This window comes from Homarus americanus, unplaced genomic scaffold (genome assembly GCF_018991925.1).
Source record: "Homarus americanus isolate GMGI-L3 unplaced genomic scaffold, GMGI_Hamer_2.0 scaffold53604, whole genome shotgun sequence".
Taxonomy (NCBI): domain Eukaryota; kingdom Metazoa; phylum Arthropoda; class Malacostraca; order Decapoda; family Nephropidae; genus Homarus; species Homarus americanus.
The window spans coordinates 531397-557545 of NW_024742288.1; the positions used below are offsets into that span (position 1 = coordinate 531397).

The 26149-nt window shown below is 37.6% G+C and overlaps 1 protein-coding gene across 1 annotated transcript in view; it reads right to left on the reverse strand.

The window, feature by feature from the left end:
• Positions 1-23766, reverse strand: part of LOC121876712 (E3 ubiquitin-protein ligase HECTD1-like) — a 49384-nt gene extending 25618 nt beyond the window's left edge. The window contains 22 exon segments of the mRNA XM_042382070.1: positions 2744-3548; positions 7862-8014; positions 8863-9080; positions 10657-10771; positions 11486-11668; positions 12347-12460; positions 12939-13191; positions 13417-13607; positions 13850-14080; positions 14596-14847; positions 15089-15211; positions 17186-17392; positions 17590-17726; positions 17895-18123; positions 18705-19010; positions 19415-19654; positions 19827-20038; positions 20715-21105; positions 21541-21689; positions 21830-21959; positions 22892-23110; positions 23511-23766. Coding sequence (XP_042238004.1) covers positions 2744-3548; positions 7862-8014; positions 8863-9080; positions 10657-10771; positions 11486-11668; positions 12347-12460; positions 12939-13191; positions 13417-13607; positions 13850-14080; positions 14596-14847; positions 15089-15211; positions 17186-17392; positions 17590-17726; positions 17895-18123; positions 18705-19010; positions 19415-19654; positions 19827-20038; positions 20715-21105; positions 21541-21689; positions 21830-21959; positions 22892-23110; positions 23511-23582 — 4930 coding nt within the window. The 5' untranslated portion in view covers positions 23583-23766.
• Between the last annotated feature and the right edge of the window lie 2383 nt (positions 23767-26149).

Consider the following 26149-nt stretch of genomic DNA (forward strand, 5'->3'; position numbering starts at 1 on the left):
TTCCTAATTGCACCTACCAAACTTTTCATTTGACTGAAACTTCCCCCAACCCTTTATTAGAACAAACCATCTACAATGACTTGATGGGTTAGCAAATAATAAAAGCACACTAGCAGCTGGAAGATCATAGGATAATCTAACTACAACTGCAATAAATACTTGTCTAAAAGCCAAACAAGCCCTGCAGGTGTAAGTTATGACACTAATGCCATCAGCAGTATTTGGAGCAATTCTGAGTTGTTAACCTACTGCGATGGGCAAGATTACAGGAAGTTTTTGGCAAAAATTTATCTCCTGATCAATTCCCCTTGTTAACACTGCCACAATCTGTCATCTTTAAAACAAATGGTATGTGCAATCCAACATTTTAAATTATAACCAAATACTCTTAGCAACAATCAAGATACAACCTTCAAGTTCACATCCTGACACTGACAGCCAAAAGAATTTCTTTTACAATTATCCAAAACTCAATGATGCCCAAACCAACGATGAAAAGTTAAAGGAGCTATTTTTAACATAAATGACTAATACCAAGTGAGAATCATTAATAATGTCTACTTTTGATAATAGTACTGTTCCTTTAGAACCTTCAAAAATAATGAAGCAGGCATAATTTTACTCAAGGAACATGTTATACATTAGAGTTAATTATTTACATCACCATTGGTATGACAGATGATATTAATGGGCCCACCCAAAAATTACATACAAAACTTCACTTTATATAATGCAGCCTGTCCCTGCTTAATATTAATATTCAATGAAGTTCATTCTCATTAAGAAATAATTTGTTTGTCTTACTCTTACAATTATTTTGGAAAGTTTGTTTCTGACAACTGCTGCCATCTTCAAAAAATTAAACAATGAACTTCTGTCCAACGTTTAAATTAGGGACGGGTTTTTTGTATTCTCTATCAGCTTAGCTCTAGTCTCAATATCATACCCATGATTAAAATACAACAGACATGTAATCTTTGATTGCCTGAGGAGTTGAAAACCTGCCTTGCAAGCCGAGAGCTCTTGGAACTCCTACATGTAACGCCATGTTCAATCTTTGTTCAAGAGGGTTGGCGATAGGAAGGGCATCCAGCCATAAAACTTGCTTCAAATTTGTCTGATGGCACTGTGATATCAGATAATCATGGATAACCCATACAAGTATGGCTGCAATACAATAATGATGATGATGATGATGATGATGATTGTGATTAAAAGGGACTTGTTACTAGCATATCAACTCTCAATACTTTCATGTTATTGCAGATGCTTGTCAATCCTACACTTATAAATGCCACATTAATACTGTATTATTGTCTCGGAATTACAATTTCTCCTTCCTTGTTATTTAGTTTTAATTTGCAAGTTTTGCAAATCTTTGCCAATTAATTTACATTACAAACCTTCAGTAGGCTAACTGTGCATGGCTTGCTTGCATACAATATTCTCAATGATGATCACATAAGGGAATATCATATACACTGCTTACCAGTGATTAATAAGCTATGGATGTTATGTCATTTGAAACTCATTATTATCAACAGTAATATGATTTAAGAAGCAAAGCTGCAATACTAGTAAAGAAGCATCATCTTTGGTTGAAATAAGAACAGGTTACTTGCAGCAATCCAAATCAAACCTCCACCTACAAGTTCCCAGAAAAATCATGCAATTTAAAAAATAACCTTGTGCACCCGATTTAGATATGTACAATACAGATGAACCTTTGAAGATTTATATCCAAAAGCCACCCACACTTTGCCATCACTTAAGCTTAAAACTACACAGCCTCGGCATGCACAGCTCATTTATTACTTATAATAACCTTCATAGCCAGATTTCAGACCTTGAAATAGATGAGCAGTACAGGAAACATCATACAAAAACTTGGTATCTAAACTAATGGTAATTTTTTTTAGTTTACTCAGCTATTTCAATATCTGTGATGTGGGTGACACGTTGTCTTAATGGTGTCACCTATCCTTACATATATATATATATATATATTGAATCCTTATTGCAAACCTTTAACACAAGGGAAAGCATGTGAAGTAACCCCTAATCCACCAGAGTTCATTATCTTGGTGCAGAGATGTATCTTTGACAGACTTAAAAAGAGAAATAAAAACAATGAATCAATGGAATGACAACAATCAACTGGGAGGTGGATTAGAGAGACCCCTGTTGTAAAACCTTAGCCAAACACTAAACCATACAGTGCATCATACCATTTAGTTGTTAAAAAAGTTAAAAGAACTTTTATTTCATGGATATGAATTTTGTATTCATTTATTATGTAAGCATGTTAAGCTGTATTATCAGGTTAAGTGTTGGAAAAGATTTGGGGTGTGTGTTACCAGAGCTTCCTTCCAAATACCACAGGTTAAATATGATGTCTAATCCAAACCAAAATTCCCCCTAAGATAACCGAGTTTAACCCCATGCATCTGCTGAGGGATCCTTGCTCTTTAGACATCATATCTGACTTCTTGGTATCTAGCAGTTACCAGAAAGTCCTTGACACCAGAATTGAAGGCCTGATATCTGATTGTTACTAGAGTAGCTGTAAATAGGACAGTTTGGAAGTTATTAAGTGTTGCTACTCTAATACCATAAGATACCATACAAGTCCAATACTTCAATAGAACACCAATGATGCAGTAGTTTATGGTTGTTCTTTTGAAATATAAGTTCCCCAGTTCTGTGGTCATGGACTTTGGGAGACGTGTTCATTGGAGCTAACCTGGGAGGTGGAAGTGTGAGGAGAGGGCCAGACGGACCAGACTGGACATGGAGTGGGTGGAGGGCGAGAACACTGGGTGGGCCAGGCTTGGGGGTGGCCCACCTATCAGTTGCCCCAAGCCTGTGCGCACATTACTGACACTAGCAGGCAAATTAGGAGCATGGGGTGCCATCCCCCCATTGCTACACACCCCAGTGCCGGGTGGCATGGTAGCTGATCCCCCCCGTCTCCTGGCAACCTGAGCAAAGGTTTCCAGTAGACTATGTGTCAATGGCTCAGAGTCTGCACTGGTCAGGTTGGGCACACTAACACTCATAGGCTGTGAAGACATGGTGGAGCGCCCAGTGCAGTCCCTCTTACCCTCACCCATTACTACACCCCCACATCGTTTCCTGCTGCTGCTGGTGAGGCCCCCAATACTGCTGCTGCTGCTGCTCACACTGCCACTAATGCCTATACTGCTGATGTCACCAAATTTTTCTTCATTCACAGTCACAGCTGGGCAATCCCCAGCTAGTCCCATGGAACCCGTTTTGGTGTCGGGAGTTGGATGCAAGCCCACATCCATCACAGTCATAGCCTCACTCATATCACCCGTACCCGATTTAATATCAGAGGTATTGAGCACAGACTCCAAGGAGGACATGGCATCGGAGAATTCAGACGTGATGTCACGGTCGTTTAAGCTGAGAGATTGTACTAGAGATGCCAACTCATTCCCCTTCTCACGCCCACTGCCCTCAACACTCAGTAGAGCTTCAGCGCTGGCTACACTTAGCACATTTTCTGCAACAGTCTCAGCAGCCTGGAAATACAAATAAATATATTTGAGGTTCATGATTCAATCTGAAGGCAGAAAAACATTTCAGTCACATTTTTATAATATATTCAACTATAATAAAATAGTCAATATTAAGCATATACTGTAGTTACAACTTATTGTCAGCATATATCTAAAAAAACAACTGAACTTTGAAAAAAAAAGAAGTCATTTGAGACACAAAGGAAATAAAAAAAGTCTTGAAAAATTGAATAAACATATGATTTTCATATACAGTACGTTCTGATCCCATACTCTAGCCCATTGTGAGACTACAACCTAACACAAAAAATGGAAACCAACCTTCATCGAGGTGCAATTCTCAGTTGTACAGTACTAAAATGTCTCACCAAATAAGAAAATAAATAAATAAAAAAACGAGCTATAAAAAAAAAAAAAAAATAGCAATTACAGGCAATTCACAAAACTGAAGCCCCTTGACTAACAAGAATACTTACACTCATTTTTCTTCCATAAGTCATGCTATATAGTGCTTTAAACAATACACATGAATGGGGTTTAATTGCAAAGATGCCAATTAAAATGTCTAAAGTGTTTCAAACACCACTTGTTGACTTATCAATATCCTTTTTTAAATTTTCAATCTATCATCTTCCTTCCTCTTCCAATATTATGTTGGTACAGGAAACCAGAAAATCTTAGTTGACATGTGTAGAAAGCCACAAGAAAAGCTTAAGACAACAAATAGAAGTTGTACCCACACATATATATGCTTCTCTCAGTCAAGCCAGATGCCCAGCTGACTGGAAGACCTCTTATGTATCACCAGTGCCCAAGTCAACCAGCCCACAATCCTTAAATCAGCTACGACCTATTGCAATCACCCCAATACCCAGCCTAATCTGTGAAAGTTTTGTGTTCGACTGGGCTTATGCTGATATTGCAGGAGTCGTAGACCCTCAGCAATTTGGCAACATGAAAACTTCCTCCACCACTCACTGTCTTGTCAGCTTTCTCGATTACATATACCGCCATCTCGAGAAACGAAAAACGTCTGTAGCTGTCGCCTTCATTGATTTCACTAAAGCATTCGACCTAGTCGACCACAATATAATCATCAACAAAGCTATTGACCTCGGGCTTCGGAGAAGTCTTATACCATGGCTTACAGACTTCCTCAGTGACCGACGCCAGCTGTACGCTTCCGAGGGGCTGTCTCCACCTTTCAGTCACTCACCTGTGGCGTCCCCCAAGGCACCAAGATGGGACCACTCTGCTTCCTTATGCTCATCAATGATGCCCTAAGAGAAACCCCTGCTCACTGGAAATATGTCGACGACTCCACCATTGGGATCAGCGTCAACAATTCTGCTCCCAACTATACTGCCCTTCAGGATTTATTGAACAGTCTCCAAAACTGGGCCACCAACTACCATGTCACCATCAACCATACCAAGACCATGGTTATGCACATCAACCTCTCCTCCGACATTGTCCCACCTCCTTCCATTACTCTAGGTCCGAACACACTCCAGGTTGTAGATTCCACGAAGCTCCTCGGCGTCACCATAGACAACAAACTAAATTGGAAACCACACATCAGTGAAGTTGTCAAATCCTCCAGTTTCCGTCTCCACCTCCTCCGCCGACTCAAGTCCCTCGGAGTTCCTGCACCCGAGCTCCTCAGTGTTTACACAACATTCATACTTCCCAAGCTCACCTATGCCTCACCCCACCTGGTCTTCCTCCCTAAATGCCACACAACGTAAACACCTAGAAAAAGTGCAAAAGAGGGCATGCAAGATTATTCTCTCCCCTTCCTACTCCACATATCAAGAAGCGCTTGACACACTGACCCTTTCGACTCTCACTGACCATCACCACAACCTCATCTGCAAATTTGGTAAGAAGCTTCTACACCATCCTCGACACCGGCTCCTACTACCACCTGAGATCCCTAGCCCGAGAATTGCTGTTCGACACCACAACCACATCCAGCCCATACGTGCACGAACTGATCGCTATAAGAACAGCCCAGTCCCAACCATTGTAAAAATTATCAATAACATGTAATAGACCAGTATATTCACTCCCAGTAAACACTACTCCTTGCACTGTCACTATGTTGAAATGAACTGTAGTTTGAGCTTTTCCCCATCTAGTTATTATATATCTTATTTATATCACTTATGTTACTTGTATATTATTTGTAATTATTATTTACTATAAAGTATTTTTTTGATATTTAATGTGATATGATCCTGTTGATCTTGGTAAATTAAGATAAAAAGCCCTAATGACAATATTTATCATAAATAACTGTTGCTGCTGTACTGTAAGTATAATGCTTGGTAACTATAACTCATGTTTATTTCTTACACACCAGCTATGACCATCATCTTATTACAGTGTTATCATAGTCCCACAATGGTGAATTATAGCTACTAAAACAATCTAAGTCACTGAAAAATTCCATATAATCTTAATCATTTCCATCAAAAGTAGTGCATCATGTAATAAAAACTAATATTTACGCAACTTAATCCAGCATAAAGAATAAAAATGAGAGGATATTTCAGAGCATAAGTCAAACAATTCTTTCTTAAAAATTAGAGAATGGATGAGCATACTTCAAGTTAGTTGGAAAAATCTCATGAAATGCTGAGAAAACAAGTGCAAGAAGTGAGCCATCTTATATTAATGACTTACAAGTTGAATGATCTAGTAGTACAGTAGCTCCTCGCCTTACATGGGGGATGTGTTCCATCAAAAACCCATGTAAGATAAGTAATTGACCTCACGAGAAAAATGGGACCTGTTCTGAGAAATATATCCCTAACTTTTGAACAACTCTTTTTGTCCCTCCTCATACCAAGCCACTCACACAACACACACTTTTCAAGTCATATAACTTGTATAAAATAACTTTATAACACTATAGGCTACCGCATTCACTGTACATATATAAGAACGGAGGAGGACAGGGTGAGGGCAGATTAGGAGGAGGACAAGGTTCACTTAGATTCCTATTAGCTTATCTAATCAGTCAACTATGTCTCTTGATGTCATAGATTTTCAGATTTTCTTTGCACTTCACTTCTGAGACATTATCAACAGAATAAAGCCCAACACAACAACAGTCAAATTTGCAAAAAGTGCAATATTCAATTTGGAGGTACAGTGAACCCTTGAAGATCCGGACTAAAAGGGGGGACCACCCGTCTGTAAAAGCCGATTGTCCGAATTTTCCGTCGAATAATAAATGAAATAAGACACGCCAAAAATACAGTACTAATGTAGTGATAAACAAATTACCATATATAAACCATGCATTTACCTATGATAACATAATAAGAAACATTGTATCATTACTTGAGTGAATGAAATAATATTCCCACAAACAACAATTGCCAATTCGGTTTATGTTTCCCACCTCTTTGGGCACCTGTGTTCAAGCAACTGACAGGTCAAGCAGTGCCCACGGGCCTAAAATATTCTTTGCTCTGGTTTGGTAATGTTTCTTAGGGAAATTTCTAGGAGGCTTCTCAGCCCAGGACCACCAACATTTTTTGTCCGGATCATCCGAAATCTGGATTTCCCGGGTCTGGATCTTCGAGGGTTTACTATAGTCCAAGCTCTGGGCATGCATAAACAGAACACTGAGAAATGTTATTTTCCCTTCTCACAAGTCACTGGCAAATGAAACACACAGGATCATGTCACAGCAAAGTATGAGTGCCATTGATAAGCTGCATTACCCAGTATATGTTACTATACATTAGGAATTCTGGCAAATCAACTGTGTAATTAAAATATTCATTGGCGAATGGAAAAAATGGATAGTGATAACAGTACGCATAAGCAAAAAATGTGTAAGGCAAAAGCGTATATGGCGAGAGGATACTGAAAAAAAAAAAAAAAAATGCCAACAATGATAAGGGTACAGTTGCTATTTGGAGAGTCAATAATGAAGAAATTAAGTGTAGAAAAAGTTAATGCAATATTATCATCTATTTTTATTATTTTTTTCACTCTTACTAGCACTTTCTCACTATGGTGCAGGGTGGCCAGAATAAGAAATAACATACACTCTCCTTTCATTTGGTGACATTCAATCTCTCTACTTGCTGTAACAGATGTGTTCTGCTAGTGTTCCCTTTCTTTTCTTTGGGTAAAAAAGGAAGCAATTATTTAAATATCAGAAAAAATTAAGATTTGTAAAATTTACAAAGACCACACAAATGAAAGCAATACCACTGATATGTAGAGGGCAAGATTTTAGCTTCTGCACTTAAGAGAACTTGAGGAAATCTATAAGACAACAAATGCACACTTACTTTGGCAGTTAGATTATCGTCTGAGGCTGCTTGTTCCGAGGCAGCGACAGAATGTTTGTGAATATCTGTTGTTGCCTGAGGTAGTGATGGTGTGGAGCTACATTTGCGACTGGTCAACACACTAGTTCCTTGGGTCACATCTGTGCTAACCACCTGTACATAACATCATTTATGAACTTTCACACAATATTCAAGTACAGTACAGATAAGAAAACTGTAATAGGTAAATAAGGGAATTACACCGATATCTGTTAGCCGGAACAATTGGTGCAGAGCACTTCCGGGAATGAGAGATTTCCGGGTAACGAGACGACTCTCAAAGCCGGAAAAAAATCCCTCGTCCCCGGAATTTTCCGGTTAATGGAAAAATTTTCTCGGAAGTTCCAGAAATTGCCCATTACATCATCTCTCGAACCCGGAAAAATATCCCTCATCCCCGAAATTTTCCGAGTAACGGAAAATTTTTCTCGGAATTTCCAGAAAATGCGCCCTCGGAAAAAAATCCCCCATCTCCGGAATTTTCCGAGTATCGGAAAAATTTTCTCGGAATTTTCCGGAAAATGTACCCCGCAGAAAATCGTTCCCACATTCGGAATTTTCCAGAAAATTCCGGCTTTGGGAACGATTTTCCGAGAGAATTTAAATTCCGGCTATCGGAGAGTTCCGGGTTAGATGGATTCCGGCTAACGGAGATATTACTGTACACACATAAAAGTGATTTATTTTAAACGACGTGATTCTCGTAAAATGTATGACATTATAAAAATCAGCTGGCACAAATTTCTAGATATATTGACAATGTTCTCGTGCAATGAGGAATATACCACAGGATACCACTTAGCATTTCAAAAGCTTTGCATTTAATTTATAAACACTGGTAATGTATTATTATTACCCTATACAAAAACTTGCATCAGAGTTTAACAATATGTCACTTGAAATCAAAACTATCAATATTTCTTGCAATAATGCTCCATACACACTGAACAGGTTCACCTCACCTTTGTAGACTTTATTGCTGTAGTAATTGTTGCTATGGAGCCAGAAGATGCAGCAGTAATGGCAGTGTTGCTGGACGCACTACTGATGGTGCTTGTTACAGTGGACACTTGAGGAGACTCTGGATCATAGCCTGGAGCTAATTTGAGGTCATATTTTCCCTCTGCACCCATACGGTAGCTGTTAGAAGCTCCATGGTCCCAAGTGACATCAATCCAACCTGGTTAGAACACAAAGGTGTATAAAACATACTTGCCAAGAAAGAAAAAAAAGTTCTATATTATGTAATCCACTTCAACAGATACCTTTAAGTAATTGGCTTGTACATGTATAAACAGAAGTGAACTTCCCTCTCTCTCTCCTTTTTTTAAATTCATACAAACCTAATTAAAATCTTTCAACTGATTAATTTTAGGAAAACTCCTTTACAAGCTGTTACAAATTGTTATTTCAAACTAAATGTATACTGCAAAATATACTCGCACTGAAGGTGATGAATAACTACATCAAAGTATAATCACAGGCAGGAATGGCTGTACATCTATCAATATTTCATGTAAATCCACAATGAAAACGTGGATAAGATAAATCTTGATAAAATCACACGAGAAAATGGAAACAACGGAGTACCTTAGCTTTCGTCTTTATTCAAGACGAAAGCTAAGGTACTCCGTTGTTTCCATTTTCCCCGTGTGATTTTATCAAGATCTATCAATATGTATGTATGTATGTATGTACCAATACTACTCCTCACTTGTGTGGTATGGATCATGGGAGTATCAAAACCATCAAGAAAAGGGCAAATAACAGGGTAAAAGTATAGAGAGTGACATAAAAGGGGCAAGAACAATAAATAAAAAACATTCACACATTCTAGATCATATCCTGAACTTGAATTCATACTTTAAAAGTGAACCTTTGTCTCCGTGTTGATCCACAAAGCTTCAGAAGCAGAAATCTATATCTCTTTATCATATGTCTAGTGAACTTAAACACTAATGTTAACCAAAGTAACTACAGGTATAGTGTGACAATAATGATAAATCTATTTTTGATGGTATGTTAAAGTAAAAAAAAAAAGTACCTCTCACCAAGTTTCGTGACAATCTTAACAGTGTGAGAGAAATAAACAGGTCTATCAATTTTCAAAGTTGATAAGGCGCCATAACTCAAAAAAAGACCGAGTACAAATATTAAACAGAACAAACAGTAGTTTTGATAAATATTAAGTTTGGTTATAGTTTTAATTTGTGAGTGTAAGTGCTCTGTAATTATTAAGAGAAAGTCAATAACAGGTTATTTTTATGAGCATGGGGGGTCTAACTCAAACAAATTGACAATGAATGCCAATACTGAAAACAAATTCAATTATTTTTTTTGAAGCTTCAGGCAAGCATTCTCAAGTTAAAAAGTGGAAACCAATGACTACACACCTTACTGAAAGTTTCAAGTCTGGCTTCAACCATACATAACTTATCTGCAAATGGACAGACAACTTCCACAAACGAATATTAACACAGTACTGTATAACCTTTTTCTTCTCTATCTTCAATTTCTTTGTTCTTTCTTTTTTCGTCTCCCAGGCCCCATTATGGGTCGTTTGACCTATGTCCGGGTGGGCTATTTCCCGTAAAAAAAAAAAATTGATATTGAACAAACATTCCCTAATTATAGAGCTGAAACCAATGAAAGGATGTATGTACAAACAGATACCGTAGATATGGCTACCACTAATCAAACCCTCCCATAAGAAGTGTTTAAGACAGAAACAATACTTAATAAAGAAAAAGTCTGACCATTGTGAAGTTCTCCAGTAATGGTTCCTTCGCTGGGAGGGTTGCCGTCCTGATCACGCCATTTCCAGTCAAGACCCCGTACCACGCGTGCTCCCACCACCATGTGCTTTACCATCTGCCAGAAAAGGCAGCTCATAAGAAAATTAATCATTTAAAAACAAAAGCTTCATCTACAGTAATTCAATAAGTTTACATTCATAGCATAGTGCCATCTGCTGTATCTTGCTTTAACACTTGCATCACTATACTGTATATGACCAAACAGCAATATCAAGAATCCCACATGTAAAGAAACTGCCCCTGCCTAGATATAAATTGAAAAAAAGAAAAACATAGGGAAACGTGAAACACTTGATATCCCTTGCTAACAGTGGCATAACAATGCTTGAATAATCCGACTAAAACAGTTACAGATCATACAGCATTGAGAGCTGCCATCAGGTTATCATGGTCAACTCATGCAAGCATGGAATATGGCAATAAAATAATAATAAAATGATGATGATGATGTTCATGACTCTAGAGTTCTATAATTGGTTTGACAAGTATGAAGAGGGAAAGTTTTCCACAGACTGCCCTAGAAGAAATCATGAGATACATGTAAACTGATTTTTTAAAATAGAAGTGATTTACAATACCTGAATAAGGAGTGTTTCAAAATTATGAAGAAACACAATCAGTGAATTAAGATCATTCCTCTTATCTACATGAGATGAGAAGACATGTACAGTAGAAAACTTCAAGGAAATTAACATGTATAATTGCAAGATATAAATTTCACTGAGAACAATATGTCTTCCAGATGTAAGTTTCAGGTGTAATACCTCACCTGTGATTTTACAAGTCTTCTTTGCCTCCTCAGATTAGCTTCTGCTTCTTTAGCTGCTCTGCCTAGATCTTCACAGACTCCAGTCACTGTACCATACAGCTCCAGCCCAGACAGTGAGAGATAATGAGTCTGACCAGATGCATTCTTTCCCGTCTGCTGAATACGGACATGTCTCCATCCAGTCTGTGAAGAAATTCAAAGGTATTAGTACTACACACGTAGCAGAGATAGTTAATATAAGATGTATCCCAAGAATATCATCCGTTATTGTTTGTCTTACAATGGATATGCTTTTTTTTTTCAATTAATATGAATCCTAATAAATTTGGGAGAAAAACAATCTACAGAGACTAATAACAATTATTCTCATTTGACTGAACAAGAGATAAATCTTCGTCACAATCGTATCCTCTCTTACCACAACCTCTTCTCACACCATCAACTACCACTTCCTTCTGAAAAAATTTTATATGTAGTTTTGACCATTTTAACCCACTGAACTTCTCTATGATTTCCAGGCTTTCAAAATCCACTTTCATCAATCCAAATAAACATAAATTACATCAAATAAAACACAATTTAAAAAAATATAAAAGTTAAAATGAGACTATCAAGTACAAAGACAAATCATTTTGAACAAAGTTATTATTCTCACTCCATTCCCATCACCTTGGACAGGCAACAACACGTATCTCAGTAAGGAAAATGATAAAAAATAATAACTAACTTGGGTTATTATTTATAGCGACAGGTTTCTACACCATAAATTATATATTTTATCTTGCTGAACATTAGATAATTTTTTTATGGCTTTCAATAATGACTGTGATAATGAATAACTAGACAATGATAATGACAAACCTTCTCTTCAGATGGAGGTTGTATGGTCCAGGTGTGAGTGCTGCCAGGTTCATTGAGGGAGCAGTCATCAACATGAGTGTACAGGGTTGTCCAGGTCATGCCATCCTTTGATACCTACAAAATGGGTTTTGTTAATGTTGCATGCATCAATATTCTAGAACAGTAAATCTAATGTCAAGAGTTCTACTACAATATAAATATTTCCCTTTATTAACAACTGGTATACTGTAGTAGTAGTTCAAGATTTTAATTATCATTGTATTTGTTCATAAAGAAACTGTATTCCTTAAAAAAATAATAATAATAATAGAATAAAATAAAATAAAAAGCTTAATTCAAAACACTGACTTCAAGTTAAGGCCCGACAGAAAAAAAAAATGCAAATACAGTGCAATTAACATTTAAAATTAATTCCAAAAAGAAGTTTCATTTTTAAATCTGCTCTATTCTGCACAAAATCACCTCTTCATATTAGTGACTTTTGGAAATGGTTTCCATTTATCAATTACAATCATGAGCGAGATTTTTGGAAAAACAAATTCACTGTCACATTGTACATAAAGTGGATGTATTTCTCACTCCTCAGTCTCACCTGGAACATCCAATTTCTAAGTGCAGATCTACCATATCCTCGTGCATGCCTCAGTGTGTAAGCAGAGGGCACAAACCAAATGCCAAGATCAATGGCAAACCATGCTCGTTTGTCATCATTTGTGTGGCAGTTCAGGGCAGATGCATCACGACTAAGAATATCTTCCAATCGCCCATACGGAAGATTACGACCTTCACTAGATGTTACCACAACAAGTCCTACTGATGCTGGATTCACCCACTCATAAGCAGTTCTAAAATAATTAAGAAAGACATAATAAATATCCTTATTACTGATAAAGTACCGCAAAAATTTTGCCTTAATATGTAATGATAGAATGAATATGACAAATACAGTATTATATGAAACAAATTTGTTGTATAAACATAAAATTGAACACTGAATGAGGAGCTACATAATATCAATTCATAACTCATTTTGATATCTATACATATCCCATGTATATAATTAAGCTTACTTGGCGTTCGTTCCAATCCAATAAATAATTCCATTTTCATCAAATTCTCTGCTGTTTTTGAAGACAATCTTTTGGCCTTCCTTCAATTTACGAACAAAGGCAAAAGATGTACGGTCAAAGTCATACCACTGCTTGGCCACCATCTTGAGAAGATATCTCTCTAGTTGTTCTACAGTAGCCAGGGGTTCCATCTAGCCAGAGAAGAAGTTATTAAGAACCAAAATGTGGAACAGAATACATGCAGGAATTACAATAATGTATCAAACTTCACACAGCAGTGTACATTCATTTTTAAAACACATATTTCTTCTATTCAATAAGTTATGCTATTCTATCATTTATCAATACAGTACAGTATCCTTCTTTTGTATGTTTTCCTTTATCTATGAAAAACTGATAATGTGATATAATAAGATGCAAAAGAAACTCTTACCTTTAGAGTTCTGCCATTTCTATCAATCAAAGAACTTTCACCCGCTGCTCTTTCCAATCTGAACCGTAAGCGCCGGCTCAAAACTTGGAGGCCAGATCCAGCACCAGGTACATCATAAATATATAAAGGAAGCTTCTCTGAACTCTCCAGCACAGACACTAGTTTTCTTACTAGCTGGGTACCAGGGCTGACTGATGTGCTGATTGTAGCACTTTCTTCATCCACTTTATCCTGCATGACAAAATGACTTGGTAAACATATCATATAAACCTTAACTTACTTCATTAATCTTACCACCTCAAAGTCATTTATGTTTACTGTACTTAAGACACAAAAGGTTTATTTGAAATAGAATAACAGAGGAATTAGTTAAAATGTATGTAACTTGTTATCCTTTCAAATAAAAAATTAGGCACTTGACATATTAAATACTTAAACAATTAGCCTGGCATGACAAACTGCTGTAATTGACAACTAAAATTTGGGAAGAATAAATAAATGATCTTAAATTGATTGAGTGATGACTTATGAGCGCATAATAACTCAATAATCATTCATGATTTCAGGCTGGTACACAATCCTTCTCCTCTGTGAGTGTGGTCTGGGACATAGTTATAAAATCAAGTGGAAATAGGAATTGAAACTTGGCAAGAACATTTTCATAGTGATTAATTAACAAGTAAATCAAGTCTAAACTAGTACCATAAGATCTGACTTGAATACCATATAGTACGTACTGGACTTACCATAAAACAGCTTTTGAAGACATTTCGTCGTTGTTTGATCATCTTGTTTACCCGTCTTTGTGAAAACTGTCTGTTGTCATCTGGGAGGTGATGAGTTGTGTCTGGACTAAGAAGCGTAAGAAGAGCTTGTACTAGGCCTGAAGAATGAAGTTCATAGGCAGACACTGTGCTTTCATCACGCAGGAGGGTGACTAGGTCCTCAACAGCTGCTCGTAAGATTTCAGGCCATTCTCCACTACCTTTGTTGCTTACCTGTAGTGCAGCAATCATGATGGTGGTAAAAACAATCATTTATGTATACTTTAGGCTTGCTAATATTTTACTATAGTTCACAAATGAATAAATACAAACACACATAAAGAGTAAATGTTGCCTATAATTTCACAGGAATCAGACTAAAATGAAACAATATTATAATGTATCACATGTATGCAAAATATATTCTCACCAGCATCAAGCCATACCCAAGACTGTCTAAAAAACAGTAACTTACCTGTTTTTGACAAGCTCTTTCAATTTGTGCAACAATATTGCCAAGCTTAGCTACAACTCCACGTGGTTGAGTCTGTGCAGCTTTAAAGTATTTGTCATATACATCACGAGCTAAACCTTTGACCTGTAATAAAAATAAATTTTTTGTGAAAAATGACAAAAGCTCCTATCAATATATGTAAAGCCCTTTCATTTTATTCAAAGAGGATTTTTTAAATGATTTTATTAGTCTTTTTACATTATTGTACTTATCATCACTAAGCATTCATATACTGTACTGTACACTCATACCTCTTATAACATAATTCTTGACTGTATTATTTCTTGTACATTATGGTATATCCTCCTATATCTTCAATTGTCTAAGTGAATATTAAATAGACCCTAAACTCTTGTTTCTCTATTCCTTCTGAGTCTATTCCACCTTTCTTTTTTTCCTATATCTACTCCAGTAATCTCATATCAATGTATTTTGCCTTATCATCACTAGTACAGGTTTTTTCCAAGTTTAGAAGCTCCAAAAGTTGTTGGTAGCGAAAGGCAGAGCAGGGAAGATGACAGAGGAAGAGCAGGAGGTTAGGAAGGGAATTGTAGTGGGAGAGATAGTGCCGTGGCTTTACACCACTGCGTTTATTTGGTTAGCGCATAGCGCACGTATTTGGTTTTGTCTGTGTTGGGTGTGATCCTCGGGTCACCACTCCTCCGGATTGTGTTAGTTCCAAGTTTAGAAGCTCCAACAACTTTCCCTGAATACGAATTCACAACCTTTCGATTTACAACAGGTACCTACTTTACTGCTAGGTGAACAGGGACCAAGGGGGCTAGGAAGAGTGTCCAAACAACTTCCGCCTGCCCGGGAATCGAACCCGAGACATCTTGCTTGCGAGGCAAGAGCGGTACCGCTTCTACCACAAGCGCCCCTCCTAGTACAGGTATTCACAAGCATAAGGGCCATTAAGTTTCACACTTTATTTAATAAACAGTGCATATGATGCCCTGTTATTCTATGTTATTATTCAAAATTGTTTCAGGTTTATGGAAAAGTTCCATTCCTGGACCCTATCCATAAACTGAATGCATAAACCGAAAACGACCCTTCCATAAGGTAAATATGTGCTGTACCCTGTACTATACTGAACATAGGACACATATAGAAGTCTCACAAAGGGATTTTATGCAAAATCCTCTGCAAAGAGTGTTGTTACGCCATACTAGTTACCTTCCATAATAACAGAAACTCTTGCGCAAACAGTAATTTTTAACAAAAGTATCATCTCACATAGGGATGCACCGGAACTTAATTCCGGCTGGAAACTCAATTTTTGTGAAGCTCCTGTTGCAGCCGAAACTTTAGAAAAATTGCCGACCGGAACCGGAATTTTTTATTGTGATATTGGTTTAGTAGAGCATCTTTACTAAACTTCTCTACCTCCTTACGTCCACCTCAGCTGCTATTCAGGGAGACACCAAGTCGTGTGTGAGGCAGCTGGGTGAGCTGACTTGAGTGCTAAACTAAACAATTACTGGACGCGTCATCCTGATGGCTCTGTGTGACTGGTTGTTGTGAAACATACCTGTCAAAGACTCGTGGCTTCCCATAGATCCATAGATTGATATTTTTTTTTTTACAAGTTAATATTTTTCCATGTATGTACTTATAAAACAACTTAAATGCAAAACTTAATATATTTTAGGTGATATGACATACAGTTATGGAAAAATACTATACAAGGTGAATCTTACCTTGAAGCAGTTGCATTCCTATATAAAAAACACTATTAAATAGCGGTAAAGCATATAAAGCAAAGTGGTCTACTTGATCTTCATTTCAGGACTTCAGTTTTAGAAATTAATTTAAAAACCGAGACACAGACCAATAATATCATACAGTATTAGCATTTCTGGGCGTCATCAAACTGACTTGTTTCGTTTGTTTAAGCTACACTTACAGTTCCGGTTTCGGCCGGAATTTTTTAAGTTCCGGTTCCGGCCAGAACTTTCTGGCGTGTGTTTAGGTACAGTGTATCTCTCAATGAATGAACTTCTAATGTTATGATATATCACATTACTGTATATGTAACAGGAACAAGAAACTTGCCTTCTGTTTCATTGCCTCAACCTTAGATCTGAACCTCTTGCCTCGTCGGCCCGTCCATCCTGCATGAAATTCAGGCCCTAAGGATGTCTCAGCTGTGAAGGAATGCTTAGTGTTGCGGTTACTCTCAAAGATAAATCCTGGGAGATCCTCACGGAGGATGGTAGCTTGTTGCTGTCCATCTGAATTGTGAATGTGCAGTTCACCCTCCTATTGGAAGAAATATAAATAAGTTTGCATGACTGTTTATATTATAGTACTACAAACAATGTGAAAAATAAAGATATTTATGCACTTGAGTTGGGAGTAAAGACAAAGAGAGAAGTGTTTAAAATACTGTTTATTTACTACAAAGCAAATAATTCAAACAAATAATAGCAAAGGACAAAATCTGCAATTCTACTAACTTTTTTGCACTGAAGAGACCAGTTCCCAATGACTAAGCGTGCTGGTCCGGGAGTAGACAAGACAGGCTGACTGGGACTGCCCGGTCGTACTGCTGACTTAGCCCGCTGAAGCTTCTCCAGGAATTCACTGCGGTTCTCTGCTTAGGAAAGAAATGGCATGTTAAAAGTACATCATGCTTTCGAAATATATCAAATACTTTTCCCCAATCCAACAAATCTTAACATTTCATAAAAGTCAGTACATATAAATATAGATATAGATACGTACAGATAAAATCCAACACAAAATTACTTTAACCTAGTACCTGTGCTTTCTGATCCTCCCTCAGGACTTCCTGAGGAATACATGGTAGCCAGTTTGCCATCAAGGATGAATCTGAACCAGCCATTAGAACCATTGGACAGTTCCAAGGCTGCAGCATCACTCCAAATGTACAGACAATCCCTTCCCCGTGCTACACACCAGTCCCGCCAGTGGTATGCCTTGCCAGGGATAACTTCTTTGGCATCTTCCATGCCAGGGTCATCACCATCCTACAGAATTATGATTTGCCAATGTATTACAGTAGCTCAAGAAAAAAGTACAGTACTAAATATTTTGTTGGCCAAGATTAGGAGGGAATGGTTGAGAAAAGAGATATAAAAGATTGTACATGAGCAAGATTAAAGAAAGGAGAGAGAGTCCAACAATGAGGTGAAAGTGTTGAGTACAACTCTTCTTGTGAGTAACAAGTAAAGGGTGTACAGTACAGAGACATGATTATCGTAACCAACAACTGTTCCATCTGTTTTCAGTGCAGAAAGACTTGATTGTAAAATTCATGGGTAGTTATTTTCCATTGGTATAGGAATTAAAATGCAAGACAGTGAATGAAAAAATAAAAATAAAATTATATATATATATGTTTCTAGGGGAAACAGGTCCTTAAACTCCATTCATCTGAACATACATTTCATTTCATCTTAGACCAATATGAAATCAACAAAGAGTGGTCCACTAAATACACACCATATGTGTATTTCTTATAATCATTGTTATGAAACACACTCTGCTTCCTTTCACCATTTAACTTACTCTTATTCAATAACGATTAAAAAAATTTCTCCATACGAACCTGTTCTTCTTTTCCCTTTATTGGAGTGTATTCCTCAATGGGTGGGTCAGATGGGCCAGCCAGCGTTCCCACCTTACTGATGACGCCCAAGCGTGCACAGTGTTCTAGCAGCAACGGTGCAGCCTTACTGAGAAGATCATCCACCATCTGCAGAGCCACTAAATGGCCATCTTCATCCTCCTCATTGCCCAAGACAAGAGCAATAACTTCTACCAGCTGAGAACCTAAGAGATTATTGGCAGTATTCGTGGCAGTGCTCGTACTATTTGTGGTTGTGCTAATAGTTGCATCCTCACCACCACAAACCTGGAAGAAAAAGTAGGAATATAGTTTTGAAACAATATCTTGCTTATAAAAGAATACCTTCAGTTACAATCATACAGGTATACTTGAAAGAGAAAAATAAAAGTTGGTAAAGCAATCATAAAATGGCCAAGGGTTGAATAATTCTAATCTATTAACATAAGAATTAACGAGTTTAATCTAGGTACAGCTTGAGGTCGTTTTCAAGAAGAAAAAAGGGCACTCTAGTTTAGTCACAAATGTAATTTTACATCTATGAAATTTAAGAGTAAAAATGTAATTAAGAAGTTGTATGTTTAAAGTATCCCTACTGGCTTAAAACCTACGAATGCTCTAATATCAAAGTACTGTAGGTGTATATTATCAATGATGATGTGAAAACTTCATAATTATGAAACAGCACTTACCTGATGAAGCAAAGGTGCAGGAATATAGTGAACCATTTTTCTGAGTATACTGAGAGAAGCTTTTCGGACAGTATGTACCATTGTAGCTTGGAAGGTGTGACAGAACACTGGAAGTAAGCGACTAAGGTACACAGGTGCCATTTCCACATCTCCACGAGGTTCTCCAATCTCCGAATCTTCTGTGTTTGTTGCATTGCTTTCATCAGCTGACTTTTTCCCTTCCTGGGCAGGGATGGCAGACTTATTTTAAATAAACTAAATGTAACATAATTGTTAATCCTAGAACTAGTCATGCTTCAACCCATAACAATGAATAACAACATATTGTACATTTATCATCTTTAGGTCGAAATAAAAATAACAGTAGGACTGGGTAAATTCATACCGAGTTACAGTATATGTATATATTTACTTTGCTCTCAGCAACAACCAGCCACTCAGCTGGACTTTGAAGAATAGCAGCAACTTCTCTGTGGCCTTCATCATTTCTTTCTCGTGCTTTATCCAGAGGTGTTTTGCCGTCTTCATCACGAAGATCAGGGTTGGCACCGTGACGTAACAATACCTTGGCTATTTGAGGGCGCCCAAAGCATGCTGCATAATGGAGGGAGGATGATCTTTGGCCTGAAAAATATTCATAAATTACGATCATCATTATCAATGTTTTACGGCAATTTCCCCACGCTTGCATATACTGTACAGTATTAGCTACATTTACCTGATGGCAACTGTAGGGTAAAACCAGTACAGGATTCTCTTTCCTCCCTGCTCACCACTGCAAACTCAGAGTGATAGCCCAAAAAATGCAGCAATGACCCAGGGATGGGCACAGCTCAGGTGACCCAGTTGCCATCAGGCATGTTGAAGCAAAGTTTTACAGCTGAATGCCCTTTCTAACACCAACCCACAGGGTGGAAACAACTGGCAAGGAAAGGTGGCAACTCCCTGAGATAATGAAAGACTACCCGCCTACATCATACATATTATCATAGTTCCTATTTCTTGTCCACAGCACTGTAAGTGAAACAACTGACATACATTACTTCTCTTATCACCCCTATCGATTTGGGTAAAGTTTTCTTGAAAATTAGTACTGTATTTACCCATACTTTACTATATCTTCAAAAGTAACAAAAATAAATCCACAAGTGCTGTCTAATTGTCTAAGCCATATCACCTAAACCCATCATGACATTATTTTTTTAATTAAAAAAAATCCATTACTGTATGTTTATAGAAACAAAAAATGTACATCATGAAAGCCATTAAGGTAACATTCTGGCAATAACTGTAGACTTACCTTTATTTACATCTGCACCTCTTTCACAAAGGAATTCCACCATTTCCTGAGTACCAAATGCTGAAGCCCAGTTGAGAAGAGTTTGGCCAACATCATCCATAAAGTTCACCTCAATTCCCCCACTATCTATGGCATCTATTAGAGCATCTGTGTCTTTACTTCGAATGCAGTCTATCAGTTGGCGATGGGTCTTCTCTCCTGGGCTGTCCATTCGTCTTAGACCTGGCAGTCTGCTCGCAACAGCACTCATTCCTGATTTAGGCAGAGCCTTTCTTCCCTCAAAAAGCAGCACCAGCAACAGGTCCACCAAGCGCATGGTGTCCAGCACACAGCGCTCATCTCCCTGGAGAGCTTTTTCAATAGCATCTGGCAGTTCAGATCTCAACAGATTCTGCAAGTAAATTTTTTTGAAAGTGAACTACGGTGACAAATTTTCATGTACCAAATAAATAAACAGCTTGTAACAAGCAACACAAGCGTAATAAAATATTTCTATATTTTCAATCATCTGCTACAAACTTGGGAGCAGAATGGTTCCATTCTGCCTGCATGATAAACAACATAACTACAGTAGTGAATAGTGCAAAATACATCACATATATACTGAAAACTGAGCTAATTGTTAAAGTTTAACTGCATTACAGACAGATGGCCATGCCACAATATACTAAACAATAATGACCCGATTTTCAAGAAAAATTAAAAAAATAAATAAAGTTATACAACCTCTACAATAATACAATATTTACAATGTTGTGAAACACTAAGACAGCAATAGGGAGATTTTTTCTTTTATTTTTAGAAGACAAATATTATAAGTACTGACATGAGTAATACTGGGCGAGCCTCTACATAGTGTAGAAAGAAGAGAGATCACAGTAGACACAGAAGCAGATGTCTTGGAGTTTTCTGTAGTTGCTGCAGGTGCTCCTGGGGCAGCTGCAGCAGCACCTGGTGCTTGCTGGGGTGCAGCACCTTGATAGTAAATATAAGATATCAGTTGTTCATACATCCTCCTATTTTCTCTTTACTAATCATTAAATGACTTCTTTTTTTTTTAATTCTGTTTCGTACAACTCACATTAGCATTTTTTATCAGTGAAGAAAGATCTTACCAGCTAAGCGAGCTAAGAGGTGGGTGACAAGGCAGTGCTGTGCAAGAGGTGCTGGGTCCTGGGCACGCCGAGTAAACCGGTCAGCCAAGGAGGCAAAGCAACGTAGAGCTCCATCTGCTACATGCTGGTCCTGAAAAAATGACAATTCAAGATTTCCTTTACTGTAAGTCACAAAAATTAACTACATGTTGTCCCCGTTTATCACAAATTCACATAATGCAGTTTAAATTTTTCTGCAATTTTTATTTTATTTTTTACCAATATGTATCCAGTACTATTCAATTATTGTATTGCAATGCATTTCATTTTTCATAGTGCTAGAGTAAGAAAAAATCTATTCCATGTGCAAAAACCTTCTAGAAGTGCAGAGACACTTTAGTTGGCATATGACCACAAGAGGGAGAACACACTCCTCTCAATAAATCACTCCTTACCAAACCTATACTGTACTATATGTTTATTGTTTTAATGTCATACTCATAAGAGATGTCAAAATGGGTGTATTTCGTAGCTGTAGTGTATTTCGTAGCTGTGGGGGTGGTGGCGAGTGGCCAGTTGATGAACAGCAGTGAGAAGATGAATTTACACAGGCCTATAAACTGTATTCTAATCTGTACAGCACTGTATTCCATATTCTTTATTAATTCATAAGCATTCCTACACAAAAAACCTGCCCAAGTACCCCAAAATTTCCTGGCCAGGAATGCATCCTCCTCTCAATTCACTGTTTCTTATGGGAAAATTAATGTTGCATAATTGCAATTTTGCACACAGTAAGGATTTTCGGGAAAGAAATCTTTGTGATAAATCAGGACTACTGTACACTATTTATTTTTGCTTTATGATGCAGCTACCAGTTCCTGCAAAGATCCACAAGTGTGAAAAAATAGGCTGAGAAATCCAACAGTACAGGTATTTCATTATAAAGTATTGCTACAACATTGCAATAAAACAGTATATGCATCTTTCCTTTATTTTTAAGTTTTATATACGTGCTGTACAAAGGATACAAAATACCTCTGTATGGGATGTATACAGTACTTTTTTGGTAAGTACACTCACCTCATGTCTGAGCAGTGTAGAGAGGGATTCAACACAAGGTGCTAGGCCTGGATCAGCAGGTTCCATTTTCCCACATAATCGAGAAACAAGATGCATGGCTGAGTGCAGTGTGTCTTTGTGAACCAAATGACCATTGTCTCTTATAAATGAAAGAACACAGTTCAAGCCACCTGCTTCAAACACTGCACCAGCCTCACGTGTGCAAATCAATTCAAGGACCTGTAATGTAATACAATATGTCTCATAACTAATGCACCATGGATTCATACAATGTAATTGATTCTTAAATGCTACATAACAAAAAAATGAACACAAATTACGTTACATTACTACATTTGCATCAAGAAAAAATGTGAAATAAAAGCATTGGTAGAACGAAGGAAATGCAATGACATCTTCAAAGAGAATATACAGTACAGTACTGTGAAGATAGAACATTAAAATAGTATTAAGAAACTATATACAGTATAATGATAAAAGAAGGAATCAAATGTTTGCAACAAAGACAAGGATTTCAAAATAAAGTTTTCTTTAATCTTAGACACTCGATCACAGTTGAATTATTCAGAAACACGACTCAATATAATTGTGTTTTTCTGAATACCATACTAAGCCATACCTTAATACACTGCTCAGCTAGGTCCTTGCTGGTTCTAGAGCAAACGTCAGCCACCACAAGACGGTTGCACATGGCTTTGATGGCACCTTCTACTGTGGTGATGCGACGGGTGCACTCGGCAGAAACATCCAAATAGTAAGTAATGGCCCGAGCGGTGACCTCCAATACGTTGTCTGGAGCACACTCATCCAAGAAGATACGGCAGAGTGCTGGCAGGAATGTTCTTGGTGGACAACTGAGGAGAGAGTTATGTGGTTAGAAATTAAGAGTACCTGTACTGTAATGGTAAATCTGAAGGTGGCAAGGAAAAAACAAAAACATATCTTCAACGTGCCTTTTCCTCCTCTCTGGGGTATCTCCTTTACCCACACATTATTTATCTTTTCTAAAGAAACAGTAGCAGTAAATTCAATGAAATGCCAGTCTACAATACAGTTTAGTCCCCCAACAAACACTGGATAAAGAACATAACCTCATACCATCTATCATCTGAGACTGCATTTTCCTAATAGAGTACAGTACAGTACTAATCAGACATGCCCTAGATTTTGTATTTGTAGTAGAGTATATTACAGTATCCAATATCTTCAGGTTTATGGATTGTGTAAGTCCTCAAACACTACAAGTATTCATATACAGGATACAGCTGTATTTAATTATGCATTATGAAAACAAGACACAACCACCATGAAAAAACTCGAAAACTATTAATCTCAGCCACTAAGGCTATCTTTTCCATTCACTATGATTGGGGATTTTTTCATTCAAAGTTTTCCATTACATATGGAAACATTTCAGTATGAATCAAACAGTTATGTTTATGTCAAAACTACAGAAAAGGGTAAAAATGTAACTGTACAGTACAGTAAATACCTGTATACGTATACTGAAGTTCTGTATTTCAGAAAGTGAAGCAAACCTGGACATTCCTGCCAACTCATGAAGAAAACAACTAAAACACACAGAATGGAAGAGACTGGTCATGTTGCTGAGCAGTCCTTGTTATTTACACACTACACCTGACGTGGGGCACTGGCTTAAGGATGTAGCAATACAAAGATAGGCAAGGAGTCATGGTGACTGCATACCTCTGTCAGCCTGCACCCGACTAACACAATCTATTTTTATAGTGTTATTTATTTATTTTTAATTCAACTGCTTTAGGTCGGAGATTATTCGTTAAAATAACTTAAAGAAATTCAAAGACAAAAATGTGCAATTATATGAGCCTATGGGTATCAGAAGGTCACCCCAGTTCAACAAATAGAGTAAAACATGAAATGGTAGAGGGAAAAGCAGTAACATCTCCCACGTTAGGTCTTGAAAATTATCGTTTACATACGAGTATATACAGTTATCGAATGTAATCCTTCACTATGAGGATGCCACTTTTAATATTAAACTTGGCTAATGCCAGACAATTCAATTCAGTTCAGAGGGGAACCCGTACGCAAGGGGTTAAGGTGTCAAGCAGCAGCTTGAGTTTGGTGAAGCAACGAGTCCAGTATTATGACCACAGAATTTATCATCACAAAAAAGGGGCAGAATGTAAGTAGAATGAGTATAACTTAATATTAAGGTCATGAAACGGGGAACCTAGTACCACGGAGTAAATGGTGGAATGGAAAGAAGGGAGGGGTGAAGAAATAAAAATAAAGTTATGAGAGGGAAACGGGATTAACGATTAAGACATATAACAGTTGGAGTCCACCCTGATATTACTTCTGAATGTTTTGTATTTCCCATAAGAATCCCTGATCCACTATGAATTTGATGGTGTTGCAGGTAAATTGGACCCCAACCTATCTACCATAATTTCAGACGAGTCACAGTCTAAATAAGCCCAAGTCCTAATACCACCACTAATTATGTTAACCTTTAGGACTTAACAAGTAAGACTGGGGCCCATCCGACCAGACTCTGTGTTTGCTTTGAAGTGTAATATAAGAGAACTTGTCGATGGTGAGGGGTATCAGGCAGTGATGGTGGCACACGTTAGTTTTGTGTTACCCATAACAGGATGTTAACTGACCCTCGCTCCGTCTCTTGTCATACCTGGCCTGGTACCGTACACACATGCACACACACAATGATATTTATAGTATATTGAACAAAGCATGAAGACATTGTTACACAGAAAATGATACACCTATTTCTAATCATTCACATACAGTATATCCCCGCCGCCACACAAACAACCCACCCAACAAGTCAAACACTCACAAACCCAACAAACGCATCCATACAAACATACAGACACGCCCGATACGTGTAACTGGAGTGGGGTCTATAGATCTTGGTTATAACAACCTTGGTTATAACCATTCTTCCCTCCCTCCCCACGTGCTCACCCAGGGACACGATTTTCGAAGGGTCGTATGTCGAATTCTGCTCGTAACAGATGTAAGCTCTCGCCTAATTGGTAAACTTACATTAAAATACAAACAATTGGGTCTAAAAAAGCTTCCAAAATTACTGTGAGAATTAACATGAACTAGATACAATCACCAAACACAGTTCAGGGAAAAAATGAGCGTAAATAATCTCTGACGAATCTAGAGCCAGGTGTGAGAGCCAAGGTCACCACCACAAGGGGACACACTCCATGGTCAATACCTGACGCTATCCAGGCCCAGGCA